Source organism: Drosophila ananassae, chromosome 3R (assembly GCF_017639315.1).
Source record: "Drosophila ananassae strain 14024-0371.13 chromosome 3R, ASM1763931v2, whole genome shotgun sequence".
NCBI lineage: Eukaryota > Metazoa > Arthropoda > Insecta > Diptera > Drosophilidae > Drosophila > Drosophila ananassae.
Window position 1 is genome coordinate 17,794,117 of NC_057930.1, and position 16,894 is coordinate 17,811,010.

Genomic DNA, 16,894 nt, shown 5'->3' on the forward strand with positions numbered 1-16,894 from the left:
CACACACCCTTCTTTCCTTTGCAGGTAGTATATAAGTCGGAACGACTATATCCTATAGCTGCCATATAACTGATTGATCGGAAATGCCATAACTTTGGTGTTTTTTAAGTTAGACGGTTGGGACTTGGTACAGATTACTGTTTGGGCAACATAATTCAATATGCCAAATTTCATAAGGATCGGCCGACTATATACGATCCGCTATACATCTAATAATTTAAAATGCGTGGCGCCACCTAGCGGACTGCTTTCGTCGGGCGTTAGCTTTCCTTTCTTGTTTTTTATTATACTATTATTGAACATATCACATAGGTATCAGAATTGATTACCTAATTTTTTGTTGGCCTATCATCCCAAAGCCGCCTCTAGGCGGTCCAAGGATATAGTCATATAAAACTCGATTCGAGCAAAAATAAATTTTTTTTTAAAACAAACATTTAATTTTGATACATACTGAATCCAAAAATAATTTTTTTCTTGGAAAAGAAAATTTGGGCACTAGAGGGTTAAATTGTTAAATTAAATTAAAAAAATAATATTAAACTAGGGAATACAACATAGCAAATAGTGTACTATTTCTTAAAATTATTTAATTTGCTAAATAAATATTGTGGAATCTACATAATTATGTGTCCATATTAGAAATTTCCCTTTGCGTTCACAGTATATCTTTTTCAGTTTATATTTCATTACCTGTTTATTAAGTTCCCTTTTTTTAAGTTCAAAGATTTACGAGGTTTTATAATTTGTTTAACTATATTTTACAAATATTGAGTTGCCATTTTTGTACCATAGGATACCCATTCTCAAAAACTTGGCTTCCAACCTGTGGATAATAGAACAGGTATATTATTACTTGTTTATTTTACCCTTAACTCGAAAACAGGTTTTCGAAACTTCGCGCGCCTAACGGATTTTTTAGTACCATTTCAAGTACAGCTTGAGCAGCCTGGAAACTCTGCAACCAGAACATTATTTGTATTTTCGTTGTTGTGCCGATAAGAGTTCTGCGAGTGCGGATAAATCAAACGCTTACATAGAGCCGTGATTTTAGACAGGTATATACACAAATTAAACCCCATTATCAGTGAATTAACTGTAAGTCAACGATTCAGGGAGTATTTAATTTTAAAGTTGGAGTTGTTACTGCAATAGGTAGAGACAGAATTAGAGCCGCTTGCATGAGAGAAGGGGGGCGAGTGTGAAGTTATTTCTTTTCAGGTTCAGTGCCTTACTTCCGCTCCACTTTCTGGCCTTTGTTTTTCCTAGTCTCTTTTTTTTTAATCTCGTTTTTACCTGAGATTTCAGCATTCTAGATGCTATTGTACTGTGCAGCATACTTAAGTGAAATTGTTATGTTTTAGAAGGTTATTGCGTTGCAGTAGTTTCAAAAAAAGAGGCTCCGATGCGTGAGAATTCCGATGACCAGGCCAACGGGTTTGTTTCCAAAATTAATAGGTGGCACGCAACCCACCCAGGTGTATCATTATGCACACACACACACATGACCACACATTACTTTCTAACCCATCGAAGGACTGGAAATATTGATGTCCAGACCCAGCCTACCGTCCTTCTTGTTCCACTTTAGTGTTAACTCCCCCTCGAAAGCTCCACCTGGAGCTAAAAGTGGCCGTTACCGGTAGTACAGTGGAGCCACAACTTAGCGAAACCTATTATAATTAGACTTAGTAGGCTCTCCAACTAGTAATTAAAAATATAATGACTTTAGTTAGGGAAAACATACTGAAAAAGACCTGGGAAAGATATGAAAAGTGAGCTTTATACTTCTGATATAGCACTCCATAGAAATAAATAATAAATGACCTCCTTTACATTTATAAACCACTTCCCTAGACATAACGTCCATTATACGCGTGGGTGATGTATTATTGATTGCTCTACGTCATGTGGCAGGTGGTCAGGAATAACTTTCATTCTACCCTTTTTTGATAGAGCTTCATTTAATATAACTGTCCCAGTGACTCTTTGCAATTTTTTCCACGGTTGACACGATTTCAAAACGATCGATTTCGCATAACAACAGTCCGTAGTGTACACTATTATGCCTATGCCAAGGAAGGGCTGGTGCCATTGCGCTAATTGGAGCAGCGACCTCTTCTGATTGAAGAGTTCAAACCGTTGGGTTACTCAATAATGGTATTATTATGAGATCTTACATACATATATGATTATGAGTACTATATATGTACATATCATTCATATGTACATAGGAAATCTTCGACAGAGATCTTTGCTCCAAACATTCCTTCATATTTTAATTCAGTCAGCAAAAATTTTTCTTGTTTGGATAAAACTCTAGGGAGGACTCTATTTTTATAAATTGTAAACAACTTATTGTTATTTTTTAAATAGAAAAATATACACGAATTCATAGATATAATTCTTTACAGAATTATGCTTTCCATGGATAAGATTCCCATGTATTCCATAATTTTATGAAATGCAGTTGTGGGATATGCCTACTTTCAGCCTTCTTAAACATTTTGTTCTAATGTATTATGGGGTTGAGTTTTGCCTTGCCGAACTGACTGGAACTCAATGCACCCAAAGTACTTTGTCCTTGTACCAAATACTTTCCACCAAGCCATACCGCGACCAACACCCCAAACCATTTAAAAACCGATGGAAACGCGACTGCAACTGGGCCACTTGGGGCAACTGTGCCAAACAAAATTATTAAAACAAATACTCAAAATAAAAATAAAAAAAAGAGTCATTACGTGTACATATTAGTGCTATTTGGCCAGGACAGTACTCTCTATGGATAAGGTTATGGGGTAGCAGGATGTTTTTTAAGCGCTAAGGTTCCAACAGATACCACACGGCTTGGCTTTGATTTCGGGGTTGGCTCGGAGTCCTATATTTTAGACCATTCGTTTGCGGTTGACCATAATATTGATTTTTGTGTTATTATCATTTTTGTTTCAACCCTCCATTCTAGCATTGAAGTACGATTTGACGGTTTTGGGGACATAATGGCTTCAGGTGGCTTAGCATGTGTCAAATACTTGACATTCTTTTGCAATCTTCTTTTTGCGGTAAGTTCCTTATGAGAAGAAGTTCCTTCAATCTCATACCATATAAAGTCAAACAAATATTTCCCATGTCCAGAGTGTAGTTACTTCATCTAAGCTATTTATTTTATCTACTTTAGCTAACTGGACTACTCATCTTTTTGGTGGGTGGAATGGTCCAATTGAATTATGCACATTATTCAAACTTTGTTAGTGACCACATTTGGACGGCTCCCATCATTCTTATGATTGTGGGAGCTGCTGTGGCCATTATATGTTTCCTGGGATGCTGTGGAGCTCTGAAGGAAAGCAGCTGCATGATTTTGAGCTTTGCCATCTTAGCCGTAGTTATTTTCCTATTCGAGATTGGACTGGGCGTTGCCGGCTATGTGAAGCACACTGGCCTCAAACAATTGATGGAGGGACAGTTCAACTCGACCATGAGCAACTACAAACAGAGGGATGACTACCGTGATGCTTGGACTCTGCTGCAAACCGAACTGGACTGCTGCGGCACCTATGGACCCGAGGATTGGGAGAGTATTTTCCCAAACAAGACCCTTCCGGCGGCCTGCTGCTCGGTCATCAATCTAAGCGTAGCTAAGGAGTGCACTGTTGACTACGCCACACCCCAGGGATGCCTTCAGAAACTACTGACAATATTGGATTCAAAAACATTGATCTTAGCCTCAGTGGTTTTGGCAGTTGCTGGTATTCAGGTAAGTCTCTTAGTCACCTATCTGATAATTTTTATTAATTTGGAATATTTTTTAGTTATTAACCATACTGTTCGCCTGTTGCCTTTATCGTTCGTTTCGGAGGAGCTACGATCACGTTTAAAATGCGCAGCGAAGATCCTGTTTGTCGACTCTGAAATGGGAGCACCAATTTTCGTAATAAATAAGTTATATGTATGAGAGATTTTCTAGCGACTGTTTTAGAATCGAACATACCCACTTAAATTCTCACCAGAAAATGCCAATTTATTTTTCCACCTGATATATTATCATACTCCCATTGAATTTGTATTATTTGTTTATATGATTATATATAACTAAACATGTATGTTATAAATTCACGTAGATGGGGTGCACCGCTAAAAACCCATTCATTTTCATCATCCGAAGAATCCCACCTTGTTTTCATGAATCTGTTTTATTTTAGTGTAGACTATTCTAAAGAAAATTGCATATTTACATATCCATCTGTTAAAATATCTGCAAAATATCAATTCGAAAAGCAACTTTTGAAAAAGAATCTCGCTTATTTGACTGAAGGACTTGGCCTCTCGAAGGGGAACCTAAAAATTTATTGGAACATGCATATTTTGGAAATCTTATACTCGAAAAGCTGTGATCTGGCTTTGTTTTATTTCTGCTGTTAATTTTTTTCTATTTACTAATTTTATGTTCATAATAGAATCAAAACCCTTAGATTTTTATTTCCTTGCTTGGTTTTGGAGATTTAAATTAAAGAAACAATTGGTAAAGCTGTAACATTTTGAATAGTGTCTACATTAATCGTTTGAAGGTGCAAGAATAAGAACCAAATGCACTGAAATTTCATTATAAATTGTTTACGCCTTATAGAATTAATTATCACCCGTAGGTGCACCAATTAAATGTAAATTTTAACATTTTTAAAAACACAATAAATCGGCTTCAAATCGAATTTAAAACATTAAGATTGAACTGCATTATACAAAGCATTTTTAAAACACAACATATGAATCTTGAGGCTTTTATAATGGACGATCATTGTATTTGTAATTGTCTACAACTAAAAAAAACTTGAATATTATTAGTAACTTTATGAATTTTAAATATGTATTTGTATGTACGAGTAACCTTAAATAAAAAGTTTGTGAAGCACCACAAAAGTGTGTTTTTTTTTCTTCATTTAAACTGAAGATTGTATTTTTTATTTGTTTTTGGTAAATACATTCATTCTTAGTGCTCTTCAATAAACTTGTATCTTACCTGGATACCAATAACAGCGGTTGCCATTAACAACGTTGTTATAACATCAAAGTAAATAATATTTCCTGAAAGAACAGAAGTTGGCTATTCTGCAACTGCGTCAACAAGTCTTTCTTTCTCAACAAAATAAGCAGTTGACATTCGAAAAATACAATTTTTAGTGTGTACTAAATAAAAACAATGTCACAAGGATCCGGAACAGTGGCTGGCCGCCGAGAAGTAACAGGTCTGAACCGAATGACCAGCAAGGGCCTAAAAGAGCTATGTAAGAGGCACAAACTCTATCAGACTCCGCGACTTAACGACGTACTTTATTTGCATTACCAGGGTAAATATTTATTAGCCTTTTAATATTAGAAAGCATATTTATATAGAATCCCCTTTAGGGTATCAATCCATTGAGTGTTTGGAGGAGTATACTGAGCTGAAGTGCCTTTGGCTTGAATGTAATGCCATTTCTGAGATCCAAGGCCTGGAGAAACTCAACAAACTAAACTGTCTGTTTCTTCAAAATAATCTCATTACAAAAATTGAAAATTTGGCACCCTGTCCTGGGCTTGACACAATTAACCTGAGCTCGAATCATATTCGCAAAATAGAGAATATTGGAAGCGACATTTTACCTGTACTGAATACACTTAATATAGCATCCAACTACTTGAAAGATGCCGAAAGCCTTTCAGATTTGGTTCAATGCAAGACATTGTCTGTCTTGGATCTGTCGAACAACAGAATTGATGATATACTCATTGTGAAGATATTTGAGCAGATGCCGAATCTAAAAGTATTAGTTTTGCAGGGAAATCCAGTTGTATCCCGACTTCCACAGTATCGTAAAACACTAATTCTGGCATGTGTAAGTTATTTATATTGTAACTAAGCGGTTTATAGATCTTTATTAACTCCTTTCGACTTTAGAAAGAACTTACATATTTGGACAGTCGTCCTGTATTTCCTCGAGATCGTGCTTGTGCTGAGGCTTGGTAAGAATTCGAGCTATACATATTTTGAATTCTTTAAATAAGTTGTTTTAAACAAATTATAAATAACTGAATATATTTAAAAATAATCACTAATCCTTAGGAAACGAGATGGCTATGAAGGAGAACGTAAGGAAAACAATCGCTGGAATCGGGCTGAACGTCGAAAAATACGTGACAGTGTCAACAGTAAGATTAAAACAGTGTAAATTAATTTAATTAATTATAAGTTATTAAGACCGTAATATTTTTAGGCACTATTCGTATGCGGAATAAACATAAACCAGCTGATCAGCAAGATCCTTTACTCAGGTCCAGTGATTCGGAAGACGAGCAAAAAGCCCTCAAGTCCGCCGAGGATTGCCGTAAAAAATGCGAGCTGGAAAATAATACTGTGGATGATCTGTGGGACGAGGTATCGGGACCGCCATCCTCGAAGAATAATAGCAGCTGCAGTTCGGCAGATGATAATGAAAGCGTCGGTTCCCAGGCCGATTATATAGCTGAGCAAATAAGTAATCGCAGACCCCTAGAGGGACGCCCCAAGAACTTATATGATACTCCATCGAGTGATACAGAAATCATTAAAAAGCCGGAAGAGAAGGTGCAACAGGAGGAAACTGAACATAGTGATAACGATCAGGTAGAACCACAAGAGGTTACTACCAAGGGAAAGCGTATTATGATAACGGAGGGAAAACTAGACGCCTTGGAGGATGATAAAAAAGCTGATGAGGAAATCAAAGATGACGATGTCAAAGAAACACCTGAAGCGGATAACAAGACAGAACCTTTAGATAATACAAAAGATAATGAAAAAGCTTTAAACAGCGATTCAGAGCATGATCCTAAAGATTTAATGGAAACATGCCAGGCTCTTAGAACATTGTCTCAAACCCAAGATCAAAATCGACAAGAAACCGCTCAGGATATTAGAAACAGGCTTGTCGAGGAAATGATGGCCTGTTACAAACCTGAAGGCCCAGATAATTCAGGCGTTAGTCTTGAGGAGCTACTGGATAACGAATCCATAGACGAATCAAGCGAATTTGATATTGAGCAGAAAATTGGCAATAATGTTAATGGAAGTACTAACAAGAGACTGGAAGACATAAGTTTGTTTTCTACTGTGAAGACCAGGGAACAAATGGACTTGGAAGAAGACTGTGCTATGGCCAATGAAAAGTGCTCCCACGATTTGGAAGAAATGGGCATGCACATGGAGGAGGACCTACAGGAGCTTAGAAAGTCTTCAGAGCCTTTGTGTGGTTTGATGGACGACTCAATAGACCAATCTGACACCGAGACAGACGAAGAGGCTTTGAAGGTTCATTTGGAAGCCAAGTCGCCTGTCCTTACCGAGAAAATGAATGAATGTCGAAAGCAACTGATAACTAGGATGGAGTCTAAACCTGAAGACGCCAAGCTTCCCACTCAAGAGGAAACTCAAGATGCCTCAAAATTGTTAGAAGAATCGGAGAGAGAGCAGTTATTTGCCAAAATCTTGGACAATAGTACAGATGACGTGCCTACGAGAGTTTTTGGTGCTGGACATGATATCCCAGCAAAGAATTGGTCAAAGGAGGAGCTTAAGCTGCAACTGCCTCGAAAAGAATTAAAGAATCCCAATAAAGAAGGCAATGTTTTCAAAAATCCCATCACAAATATGACGAGCTTGGACGCCGCTGAAAGGATTTGCGCTGAGATGCATCAAAAAATGGCAGCAGAAGAGGAGGAGCTACGCAAACTTTTGCAGGAGTTGGAGGACGAAACCAATGAAATGTACAATATTGAAACGACGGTGGAGTACCAGGAGGAAGTCATCGTAGAGGATTCCGAGTTGAAGAGCATTTGTACTTCGTTGCTAGACGAGCTCATTGGAGAGCTGATTGCCGAGGAGCCCAAGACCAAGAATTTCGAGTTCGGAGTGATAGAGTCTGATGAGGAGTTCAGTTATTCAGCAGAACCGAAGTTGGAGAAACTGGTACCACCTGAACTGGAGGATCCGGCCCGTGGTAAAAGCATTCGTGAATGCCTGGACACGTTCTCTGATTTTGTCAGCTCGATGGTTGATCCTTCGACTCCAACCTTACTGGGACGAAAACACACATCTGGAGTGGAGAAAATCCGTGCCGCCCAGGAGCTGTTGAAGTCGAAAAATCTTGAGGAATTTAACAAGGACACTGCTGAAAGTTTGGATTCCCGAATAAATATGGAAAACGAGAAACGTAAGCGCCATGTTGCCAATTCTGCGGCGAGGTGCTTTGCTCAACGCGACAAATACGATGACACATTGGAGGTGGTCGAGAACAGGTTGATGGTTGTCAAGAAGGACACTGGGGAATTGGAGGAATTGCCCCCACCACCGCCCTTAATTAGTGACTCGGAGTCTGATGACTATGACACGGCCGAAGAGGAAAAATCCCTGGAGGCGTATCTGAAACGTCCCTGGACCACTCCCTACCAGCCCAAGCCCAGGAAGTCGGAGGAGCATTTGGTTTTGGAGGCCTTGCAGCGGGCTGGTCTGGATCCACAATCCGAACAATACGCCGACGAAGAAAAGGAGAATGATCCGGAATCCGAGTTCCATTCCCTTGAAGCTATGACAACCTTCGGCACTCTGGACACTGAATTCTTCCAGAAGCTGGATCTCCAGAAAATCCCCAACAACGAGGAGGCAGAAGCCGCCGTAGAATGCATGAGAAGCTACAACGAACTTAAGGCCTGTATGAAGTCTGGATCGCGGGAAGTGCAGTTCACCAATGAAGAAACCGAAATGCTTCAGACGATTCTAACCAAAGATGATGCCGAAGCGTCCAAGGTAAAGCCGGTAGATCCAAAAGTGGAGGAGGAAGATGAGTTGTTAAAGAAAATGGTAATTCGCATGAAAGAGTACGAGGAACGGGAACGCCAACTTCAGCTAATACCACCTGCCCCTTCAGCTAAGGACACATCGACTGAGATGGGAGCCATTAGCTTGTCTGTCGGTCGATCTAAGATTTTTGAACAAAAGAGCCAAGTTGATGTTTCTGATGAAGAAGACCCTGAGGATAAAGACAAGACATTTAACGAACTAAAGGAAGAAACTGTAGTTAATACAAAAATTAAAATATCCGACGAGGCAAGTGGCGACCATGTAATCGAGGAATCTAAGCCTAAACCCCGACACAATAATGACATTGACGACGACGGTCAGTCAGATGCCCCAACCGATTATGAATCTGGGGAGGAAGTAGCCATGGTAGAGCCCCCTAAGCTACCAGAATCCGTTTTAAAATCATTTTACTCCGAAGAATTTAAGGCCGACTTGAAAATGGTGCAAGAACGTGAAGAAGCCACGCGAAGAAACTTGTATAGTCTTCACGAGAAGAATATGCAGATATCACTCAATAGCCCATCCTCTCATGAGATTGATGAAAATGCTTCACGATCGGAAATAGAACAAAAGATATGCCCCGCTGAATTGGCTAGAATTAAAGCCTCTGAAGCCGCAAAGGCCAAATGGGCCATAATATCCAAGAGATTGCACAAATTTCTTGATCCCGAGGATATAGCCAGGTTGGATAAACAGCCGTTTGGTGAAAGTGATGAGTGTGATGATGAGGAAGATTTTCAATTATTCGAAATTGTAGATGAACAAAATGAGCAGGAGCAGGATGATGTAGTTGGGGAGGATGAAAAAGAAACAGATCCAGTTGAAGCTATTATAGAGGAGAAAAACCCAAAAGAAGGGAAAGATCCGAGTACTGAATCTGAAAAACAGGACGATACAAACCAAGATAATACAGATACCCCTTTAGCATCTGGATCAGAAGCCATTAATGTTGAATCAAATGGATCAGAAACCACTAATCTTGAATCAAATGATAAAAAACCTTTTATAATTGATTATTTTGAAGCACCCGAAGAAAACCATACAGAAGATGATCCAATTTATGAGGAATCAGTAAAAACTCAAGAAATTGAATGTAGTTTGGAGATTTTGGACGATGATGGTGAAGTTGTGATCAAGGAGATCGGAGTTAGTGCTCAGGTTACTTTTAAGTAGTTTTATTTTCGTATTCAGTTGCTAGTTAATAACAAGTTGATGAACATTCCAAAAATACAAAAAAAAATAACATACACATTTCCCTAATCGCCTCGAATGATAAGAGATAGATTTGAATCCGCCTCGAACCAGTAAAGGAGCGATCAGTCTATGGAAATTAATAAAATGTAAAAAACACTTGAAAAGCGATTAGGCGGACTTCGGTTATACCGTTTGCCCCGGCAGTCTATCGAAATTGGCACATCTTGAACCACCTTAAACCGGATCGAAATTTTATAGTGGAACTGGAAAACCGGTTCGCTTTGTTTCTTATTGCTCGTACTTGGCGCAGGGCAATCGACCAGGTTATCACTAAGCTGCCACTGATTACGCCTGGTAAGATTAGCTGGTCAGTGGTATTCCATATTCAAACCGAACATTCAGTTGTTTCTACTTTTTTATAGACGGGCCCCAAAATTTCACCACCTAGCAGCAGTTGATCACATGCTCAAAATTGTTTACTGTATTAAATGTATGATTTCAAAAAAATAGATGAACTCCTCGTCTTATCATTATTATTTTTACCCCCCACCAATGAATGTCAAGCTAAACTAAACACCTGATGACTGAAATATTTGTTGCGAAGTTGCACTTTTTGAATTTATACATTTTTATTTATACTGAAATGTGCGGATGTTGATAATAAAATTATTTTGGTTAATTCAAGGCTTCTGATAAGATATGGTAACTTTTCCAAATTGGGAATGTACGATAAAACATTTCATAGGCCTTTTTATCTTATCTAATTATGTCAGTTTGAAAACTATAATAAAAAATTAAGTGGACCAAACATTTGTGTATTTAATTAAGCATTATTATAATCCATCCTTATTAAAAATCTCTACAAAGAACTAAATTGCATCAGAACTATGAGGTAAGTAACCGTAGCTGCTAGTATCTGAAATTAACATAAAGTAAAGACACATTTTGGGTAATCATTTTGAAAATATACCAACCGACATCAGAAGGGAATTATCGATGATCATGAACCCCTCAACATTAATTTCTAAGGCATTATGCTCCACTTGCATCACAAATTCTGAGACCAGATCGATGTAGGCAGGTTCTCCCAAATTGTGAATGTTGCAGGTGAGTCCTCGGACATGGCTGCCAATAAGTAGGCTCTAATATTCAAAATTTGATTATTAAAGACTTATAAATCGTATAGAACTATTACCTGTTTTCGGCATTGTTCACCTAATCGACAAAAAACCAAAATTAAGACTATTGCTGGAAAGAAACCCGAGCATGTGGAATACAGGAATGTGTTGTCGTAGAACCCGGCTAGTACTTGTTGGGTCCAATATAAGTCCACAGTACTGTCCAAGAACATAACCACATATATGCTGAGGATGGACCAGCCAAAAAGGTGGCTAAAATAGATAAACAGGCTATGTAGTTCCATGTAGCTCTGTTTGAGCGACAAAAGGTATTCCAGGGAACAGAGTTTCTTGCAGTTTCCATCCAGGATGCAGTTTCCACTTAGTATGTGACAGTTGAGAACGGTCTGGATCCGATTTTCCAAGATATATACGATCTCACTCATCAAATCAATGTAAAGCATCAAAAGTACAAACTGTCCCCTGATGATAATCAGAGACATGATCGAGGACCAAAAGTACTCGAGGCTTAGTCGGAGGGCTACATATATGGATGGGATAAAGCCGAAGATGGACATCAATGCCAGTCCCACGATCTTATATATGCTTGAACATTTAAATCTCTTGCCAGATATTTTAAGTTCACTTTGAATTCGCTGTTCTATGCTCTTCATTTTGAAACAGAATCTATAGTAGTCATTATGGTGCACTATCATCTGCACTAGTACTATGATCGAGCACACAATCTTGGCAACAAAAACAACCACATTGACCAGCACCGAGAGAAAAATGGTTTCGTTATTTTCGATGAAAATGCCACATCCAAGAAAACCCACATTAAATAATATTAAAAAAATTGAGTAAGCCTTCTGTAGATACTGCCCATTCTCAGACCAAGGAACTAGTCCCAGAAAAGCAAAGTACTTTAGTTGCGGCTGCAAGGCGTACAACATTCTGTGGTGGATATAACAAACTAACAGAAAGGTTTAAAAATGAATAAGACTGGTTAATTTTTAGTGTTAATAGTTTCCAGGGCAACAACTAGTCGATGGATCAAAGTATCGGAGATTTCGATATCGGAATATTAAAGTAATCCTGCACAATAAATAATGTGTTGTTCTGTTTTAAATTTTAAATTGCATAATCATATTTTTTTAGAACGGATTATGTCTTATAAATGGGTCTATATTTGTTCTAAAGTATTTATTATTTTATTAAGTAAATGCTGAACATTCAATAACAAATTTTTCTGAGTGAAGTTAATCAATAGGTCACCGAGGTGTTAGATTATATTAAAATGAAAACACGTGTCGTTTTGCGATGAAAACGAAAACCCCACTCAGACATTAATAGTCAGCACTTCAGGTGAACCCCCCTCAGTAAGTCACTGGGTCTCAACTTACATTCCGTCTACTTTCCCAACTGTTGGGCCATTTGGGAAACCTTCGGAATTCTTCAGAATATTGCAAATAAAGAAAGAAAGAGTCTGCCCTCTGATCATGCAAAATAGACACGCATACGATTTGTGTTGCGTGCAGAATAAGTTGCAGCTACGTATATTCATGGGTCAGATAAGAAATCTAGTTCTGGATGATTTAATTATGAAATATATGCGAAGTGAGCCAACAACATGCGTTGAAAGTTTGTTGTATTTTTTTGTTAATCATCTGTTGATAACGAACTTGTGTGTGCCGGCCCAAGGGTATAAATACGATTCGGTTTGTTCACTCAGTTTCAGTTTATAGTTGACCGGCTCTGGAACTACTTGCCAAGTACATTAAAAGAAAAAGTTTATTACCAGAATTGCTTGGATTAGAACTGCTCGTTGCAGATTAGAAAAAGTCAACTTGAAAGTGTTTGTGACAAAAGTGCTTGAGTGTCAATTAACATGGCTGTTAGTATAAAATGCAAAATTATATTAATTCTAGCGCCTCTACAAATAACGCACGATCTCTAATAAAATTCAATCTTTCAGCAAAAACTGCGTATTGCCATTATTGGCCAAAGCAATTTTGCGGCAGACGTCTTGGAGCTGCTCCTGGAGCGCTCCAATATTGAGATTGTTGGGGTCTTCACAATTCCGGACAAAGGAAGTCGAGAGGACATTCTGGCCACCACAGCCACCGCTCACAAGATTCCTGTTTTCAAGTTCGCCAGTTGGCGTCGCAAAGGAGTTACCGTGCCAGAGGTATTGGAGCAGTACAAAACAGTGGGAGCTACTCTGAATGTGCTGCCCTACTGCTCCCAGTTTATTCCCATGGAGGTTATCGATGGAGCGCCCCTAGGAAGCATCTGTTATCATCCGTCCATTTTGCCGCGTCATCGAGGAGCCAGCGCCATTTCCTGGACACTGATCGAGGGCGACGAGGTGGCCGGCTTCAGCATTTTCTGGGCCGACGACGGCCTGGACACGGGACCGCTTCTTCTCACCCGTCAGACCAACCTGGAGCCCACGGATACCCTGGACACCATCTACAAACGTTTCCTTTACCCCGAGGGCGTCAAAGCTATGGGAGTTGCCGTCGATATGGTAGCCAATGGATCTGCCCCCAAAATAACACAGACAGAGGTGGGTGCTACCTACGATCCGGCCATGTTCAAAGCGGAGAACCAGGTGCTCAATCTTCAACAATCTGCCGAGCGTATATGGAACTTTGTGCGAGGACTGGACTCGGTTCCCGGAGCCATAGTCACAGTGATTCAGCCGGACGGCACCGAAGAAGAGATTCGACTCTTTGGAGCTCACCTGTACTCCGCCGGCCCAGTTTCCGGCGGCCAGGCCCTGCGCCTCAAGGGCCTCAACAAGCCGGCATGGATCCACAGTGCCGGTCTCCTCATCGAGGGTACGGACGGTGCCTTCGTCAACGTCCGCCGTGTAAAGCGCGGCTCCAAAGTCATCAATGCCAGCCAGTGGTTCCAACAAGGCCAACAGCAACCCATTACCGACTTCAGTGAGGACGAGTTGGCCAAGAAGGCGCAACTGACCGGAATCTGGCAGGCCATAATCAAGCAACAGATCGAGCCATCGACGGATTTCTTTGCAGCCGGCGCAGGATCTATGGATGTGGTACGTTTGGTGGAGGAGGTGAAGGATGCCTTTGACGTGCCCCTGGAGAACGAGCAGGTGTTTATGGCCCCCGTGTTTGAAGAGTTCTTCGACCTGCTGGTTAGGACTCTACGCCAGGGAAGTGGCGGTGGAGATGGTCAGCAATTGGCCTACGAAGGCTTCACTCTGAAAGCCAACAAGCGCGAGATCCGAGTTCCAACCCAGCTCTTCATCAACGGTGAGTTCGTGGACGCTGAGAAACGTGCCACCCTGGACATTGTGAACCCCACCGATGAGGAAGTACTCTGCCAGGTGGCTTGTGCATCGGCCAACGATGTCGACAAGGCAGTGCAGGCTGCTCACAGTGCCTTCTATGGATCGTGGAAGCAAATCTCGCCCAGACAGCGAGGCCAGCTAATGCTCAACCTGGCCGATTTAATGGAGAAGCACAAGGAGGAACTGGCCACTATTGAATCGGTCGACTCGGGAGCAGTGTATACTCTGGCCCTCAAGACCCACATCGGCATGTCCATAGATGCCTGGCGGTACTTTGCCGGCTGGTGCGACAAGATCCAGGGAAACACGATCCCCGTCAACCCGGCCAGACCCAACAACGTCCTGACCTTCACTCGCAAAGAACCCATCGGCGTCTGCGGTCTGGTGACACCATGGAACTATCCTTTAATGATGCTTTCCTGGAAAATGGCTGCCTGCATTGCGGCCGGAAACACATGTCTCATTAAGCCCGCCCAGACTTGCCCCCTGACTGCTCTCAAATTTGCCGAATTGACAGTCCGAGCAGGATTCCCTCCAGGTGTAATAAACGTCCTGCCTGGCAAGGGATCCGAAGCTGGTCAGGCAGTGGCCGATCATCAACTTGTACGGAAACTGGGCTTCACCGGATCCACGCCCGTCGGCAAGCACATTATGAAGTCCTGCGCGGATTCAAACCTCAAGAAGTGCTCGCTGGAGCTGGGCGGCAAGAGTCCGCTGATAATCTTCGCCGACTGTGATCTGGACAAGGCCGTCAAGCACGTAAGTACTATTCTTTATTTAAAAAACTTATTTCTAAGTACACTGTTTTCCCCCAGGGCATGTCTTCGGTGTTCTTCAACAAGGGAGAGAACTGCATCGCTGCCGGACGTCTTTTCGTTGAAGATCGTATTCACGATGAGTTTGTACGACGTGTCGTCAAGGACTTGCGTTCGATGACCATTGGGGATCCACTTAACCGGTCCACTGCCCACGGACCCCAGAACCACAAGGCCCACTTCGACAAGCTCCTGGAGTTCTCTCAAAGGGGCGTGGCCGAGGGTGCCACGCTGGTCTACGGCGGTGGCCGTGTTCCGAATCTCAAGGGATACTTCTTTACGCCCACGGTGTTTACAAACGTGACGGACGACATGTTCATTGCCCAGGAGGAATCCTTTGGCCCAATCATGATAATCTCAAAGTTCAACGGCAGCGATGTGGATTCTGTGATGCAGCGCGCCAATCGCACTGAGTACGGCCTGGCCAGCGGAGTCTTCACCCAGGACATTAACAAAGCCCTCAGCTTTGCCGATCGCATCGAAGCCGGAACTGTGTTCATCAATGTTTACAACAAGACCGACGTGGCTGCTCCCTTCGGAGGCTTCAAGCAGAGCGGATATGGCAAGGACTTGGGTCAGGAGGCCCTTAATGATTATCTGAAGACGAAGTGTGTTACCATAGAATACTAAAGAGTCCTGTTTGAATCTGAGATTACCATGACCCTCCAGGAAAAGACTTAATACTTTGCAAAGCATTTAGTAATCTACTCAATAATATTATATTATACATGCCATATAAATAAACAATATTTAATATTTAAGCAACTGAGATAGTTTATAAATCATTTTCACTTAAAAAGGTCTTCTCCTTGTTCTTTTCTTTATTTATATTTTGAACCAAATTGTCCACTAAATATTTCTAGAATGAATGTCATTTAGAGAAGTGTTTCTTTTTTTCCTGCCACCGATGACTTAATTCCGGCGGTGTTTTATTACATCTGTAATATTTGTTGTGTAACTAAAAATCAGCTGAGCATTTGACGCAGGGGCTGACAAAGTTCCGAAGAGAAAAAAAAAGCTCCAGCTTCCCCTTCTGATAGTCTTATATATGTCCTTTTAACTAGAGTATGTATACTTTAATTGTTGGTTTTAATGGCTTAAATTACCACTTTGACAAATGGTTGAAGCCCAACTCCTTGGGACTATGAAAATAATCAATAAGTATCCTATTGCAAGGACAAGTCTCTCCCTTTTTCCAAAGCTAACAAATCATTTTACTGCGCAGGACGAATTCAGATTCGCCGCATCCGACTATTTGCCGCTGAAAGGTTGTTCTGCTATTTTTGACTTGCTTGGATTTCCTTTGGATAGATTGATTTGGTTAGGCTCTGATTAAGGATGTGGATTCTGACATTTTAATTGACTAAAAATAACGACAGTAAGCTACCAAAAGGTCACTAGTCTCAAGACAGACAAAAAATATACACACCAATTTTTCAGGAAGAAATATTTTAATTTTATTACCTTAAGGAGAGTCTAAGCTTTATATGGGATAGGGGACATGATTATATCATCGAAGAACACATATATTTAATCATCAGGATACCTCTTCTTTACTCTCTAAAATACATAA

At 40.6% G+C, this 16,894-nt stretch overlaps 4 protein-coding genes across 4 annotated transcripts; 3 read left to right on the plus strand and 1 right to left on the minus strand.

Annotated features, from left to right (window-relative positions):
* Positions 1–963: 963 nt before the first annotated feature.
* Positions 964–4,914, plus strand: LOC6497155 (CD63 antigen). Its single transcript, XM_001962619.4, has 4 exons — positions 964–1,058; positions 2,966–3,062; positions 3,179–3,757; positions 3,813–4,914. The coding sequence occupies exons 2-4, from the start codon at positions 3,000–3,002 to the stop codon at positions 3,876–3,878; spliced, it is 708 nt and encodes a 235-aa protein (XP_001962655.1). The 5' UTR covers positions 964–1,058; positions 2,966–2,999; the 3' UTR covers positions 3,879–4,914.
* A 189-nt stretch (positions 4,915–5,103) lies between these two features.
* Positions 5,104–10,282, plus strand: LOC6497156 (dynein axonemal assembly factor 1 homolog). The gene is made up of 5 exons (XM_032455217.2): positions 5,104–5,345; positions 5,404–5,873; positions 5,936–6,000; positions 6,101–6,186; positions 6,252–10,282. The coding sequence occupies exons 1-5, from the start codon at positions 5,198–5,200 to the stop codon at positions 10,043–10,045; spliced, it is 4,563 nt and encodes a 1,520-aa protein (XP_032311108.1). The 5' UTR covers positions 5,104–5,197; the 3' UTR covers positions 10,046–10,282.
* Positions 10,283–10,455: 173 nt separating this feature from the next.
* On the minus strand, positions 10,456–12,233 carry LOC6498373 (putative gustatory receptor 39b). The gene is made up of 3 exons (XM_001962616.3): positions 11,262–12,233; positions 11,041–11,208; positions 10,456–10,982 (listed from the first exon to the last, which is right to left on the minus strand). The coding sequence occupies exons 1-3, from the start codon at positions 12,135–12,137 to the stop codon at positions 10,926–10,928; spliced, it is 1,101 nt and encodes a 366-aa protein (XP_001962652.1). The 5' UTR covers positions 12,138–12,233; the 3' UTR covers positions 10,456–10,925.
* Positions 12,234–12,919: 686 nt separating this feature from the next.
* Positions 12,920–16,082, plus strand: LOC6497158 (cytosolic 10-formyltetrahydrofolate dehydrogenase). The gene is made up of 3 exons (XM_001962615.3): positions 12,920–13,078; positions 13,160–15,265; positions 15,322–16,082. The coding sequence occupies exons 1-3, from the start codon at positions 13,073–13,075 to the stop codon at positions 15,949–15,951; spliced, it is 2,742 nt and encodes a 913-aa protein (XP_001962651.1). The 5' UTR covers positions 12,920–13,072; the 3' UTR covers positions 15,952–16,082.
* The last annotated feature ends 812 nt before the right edge of the window (positions 16,083–16,894 follow it).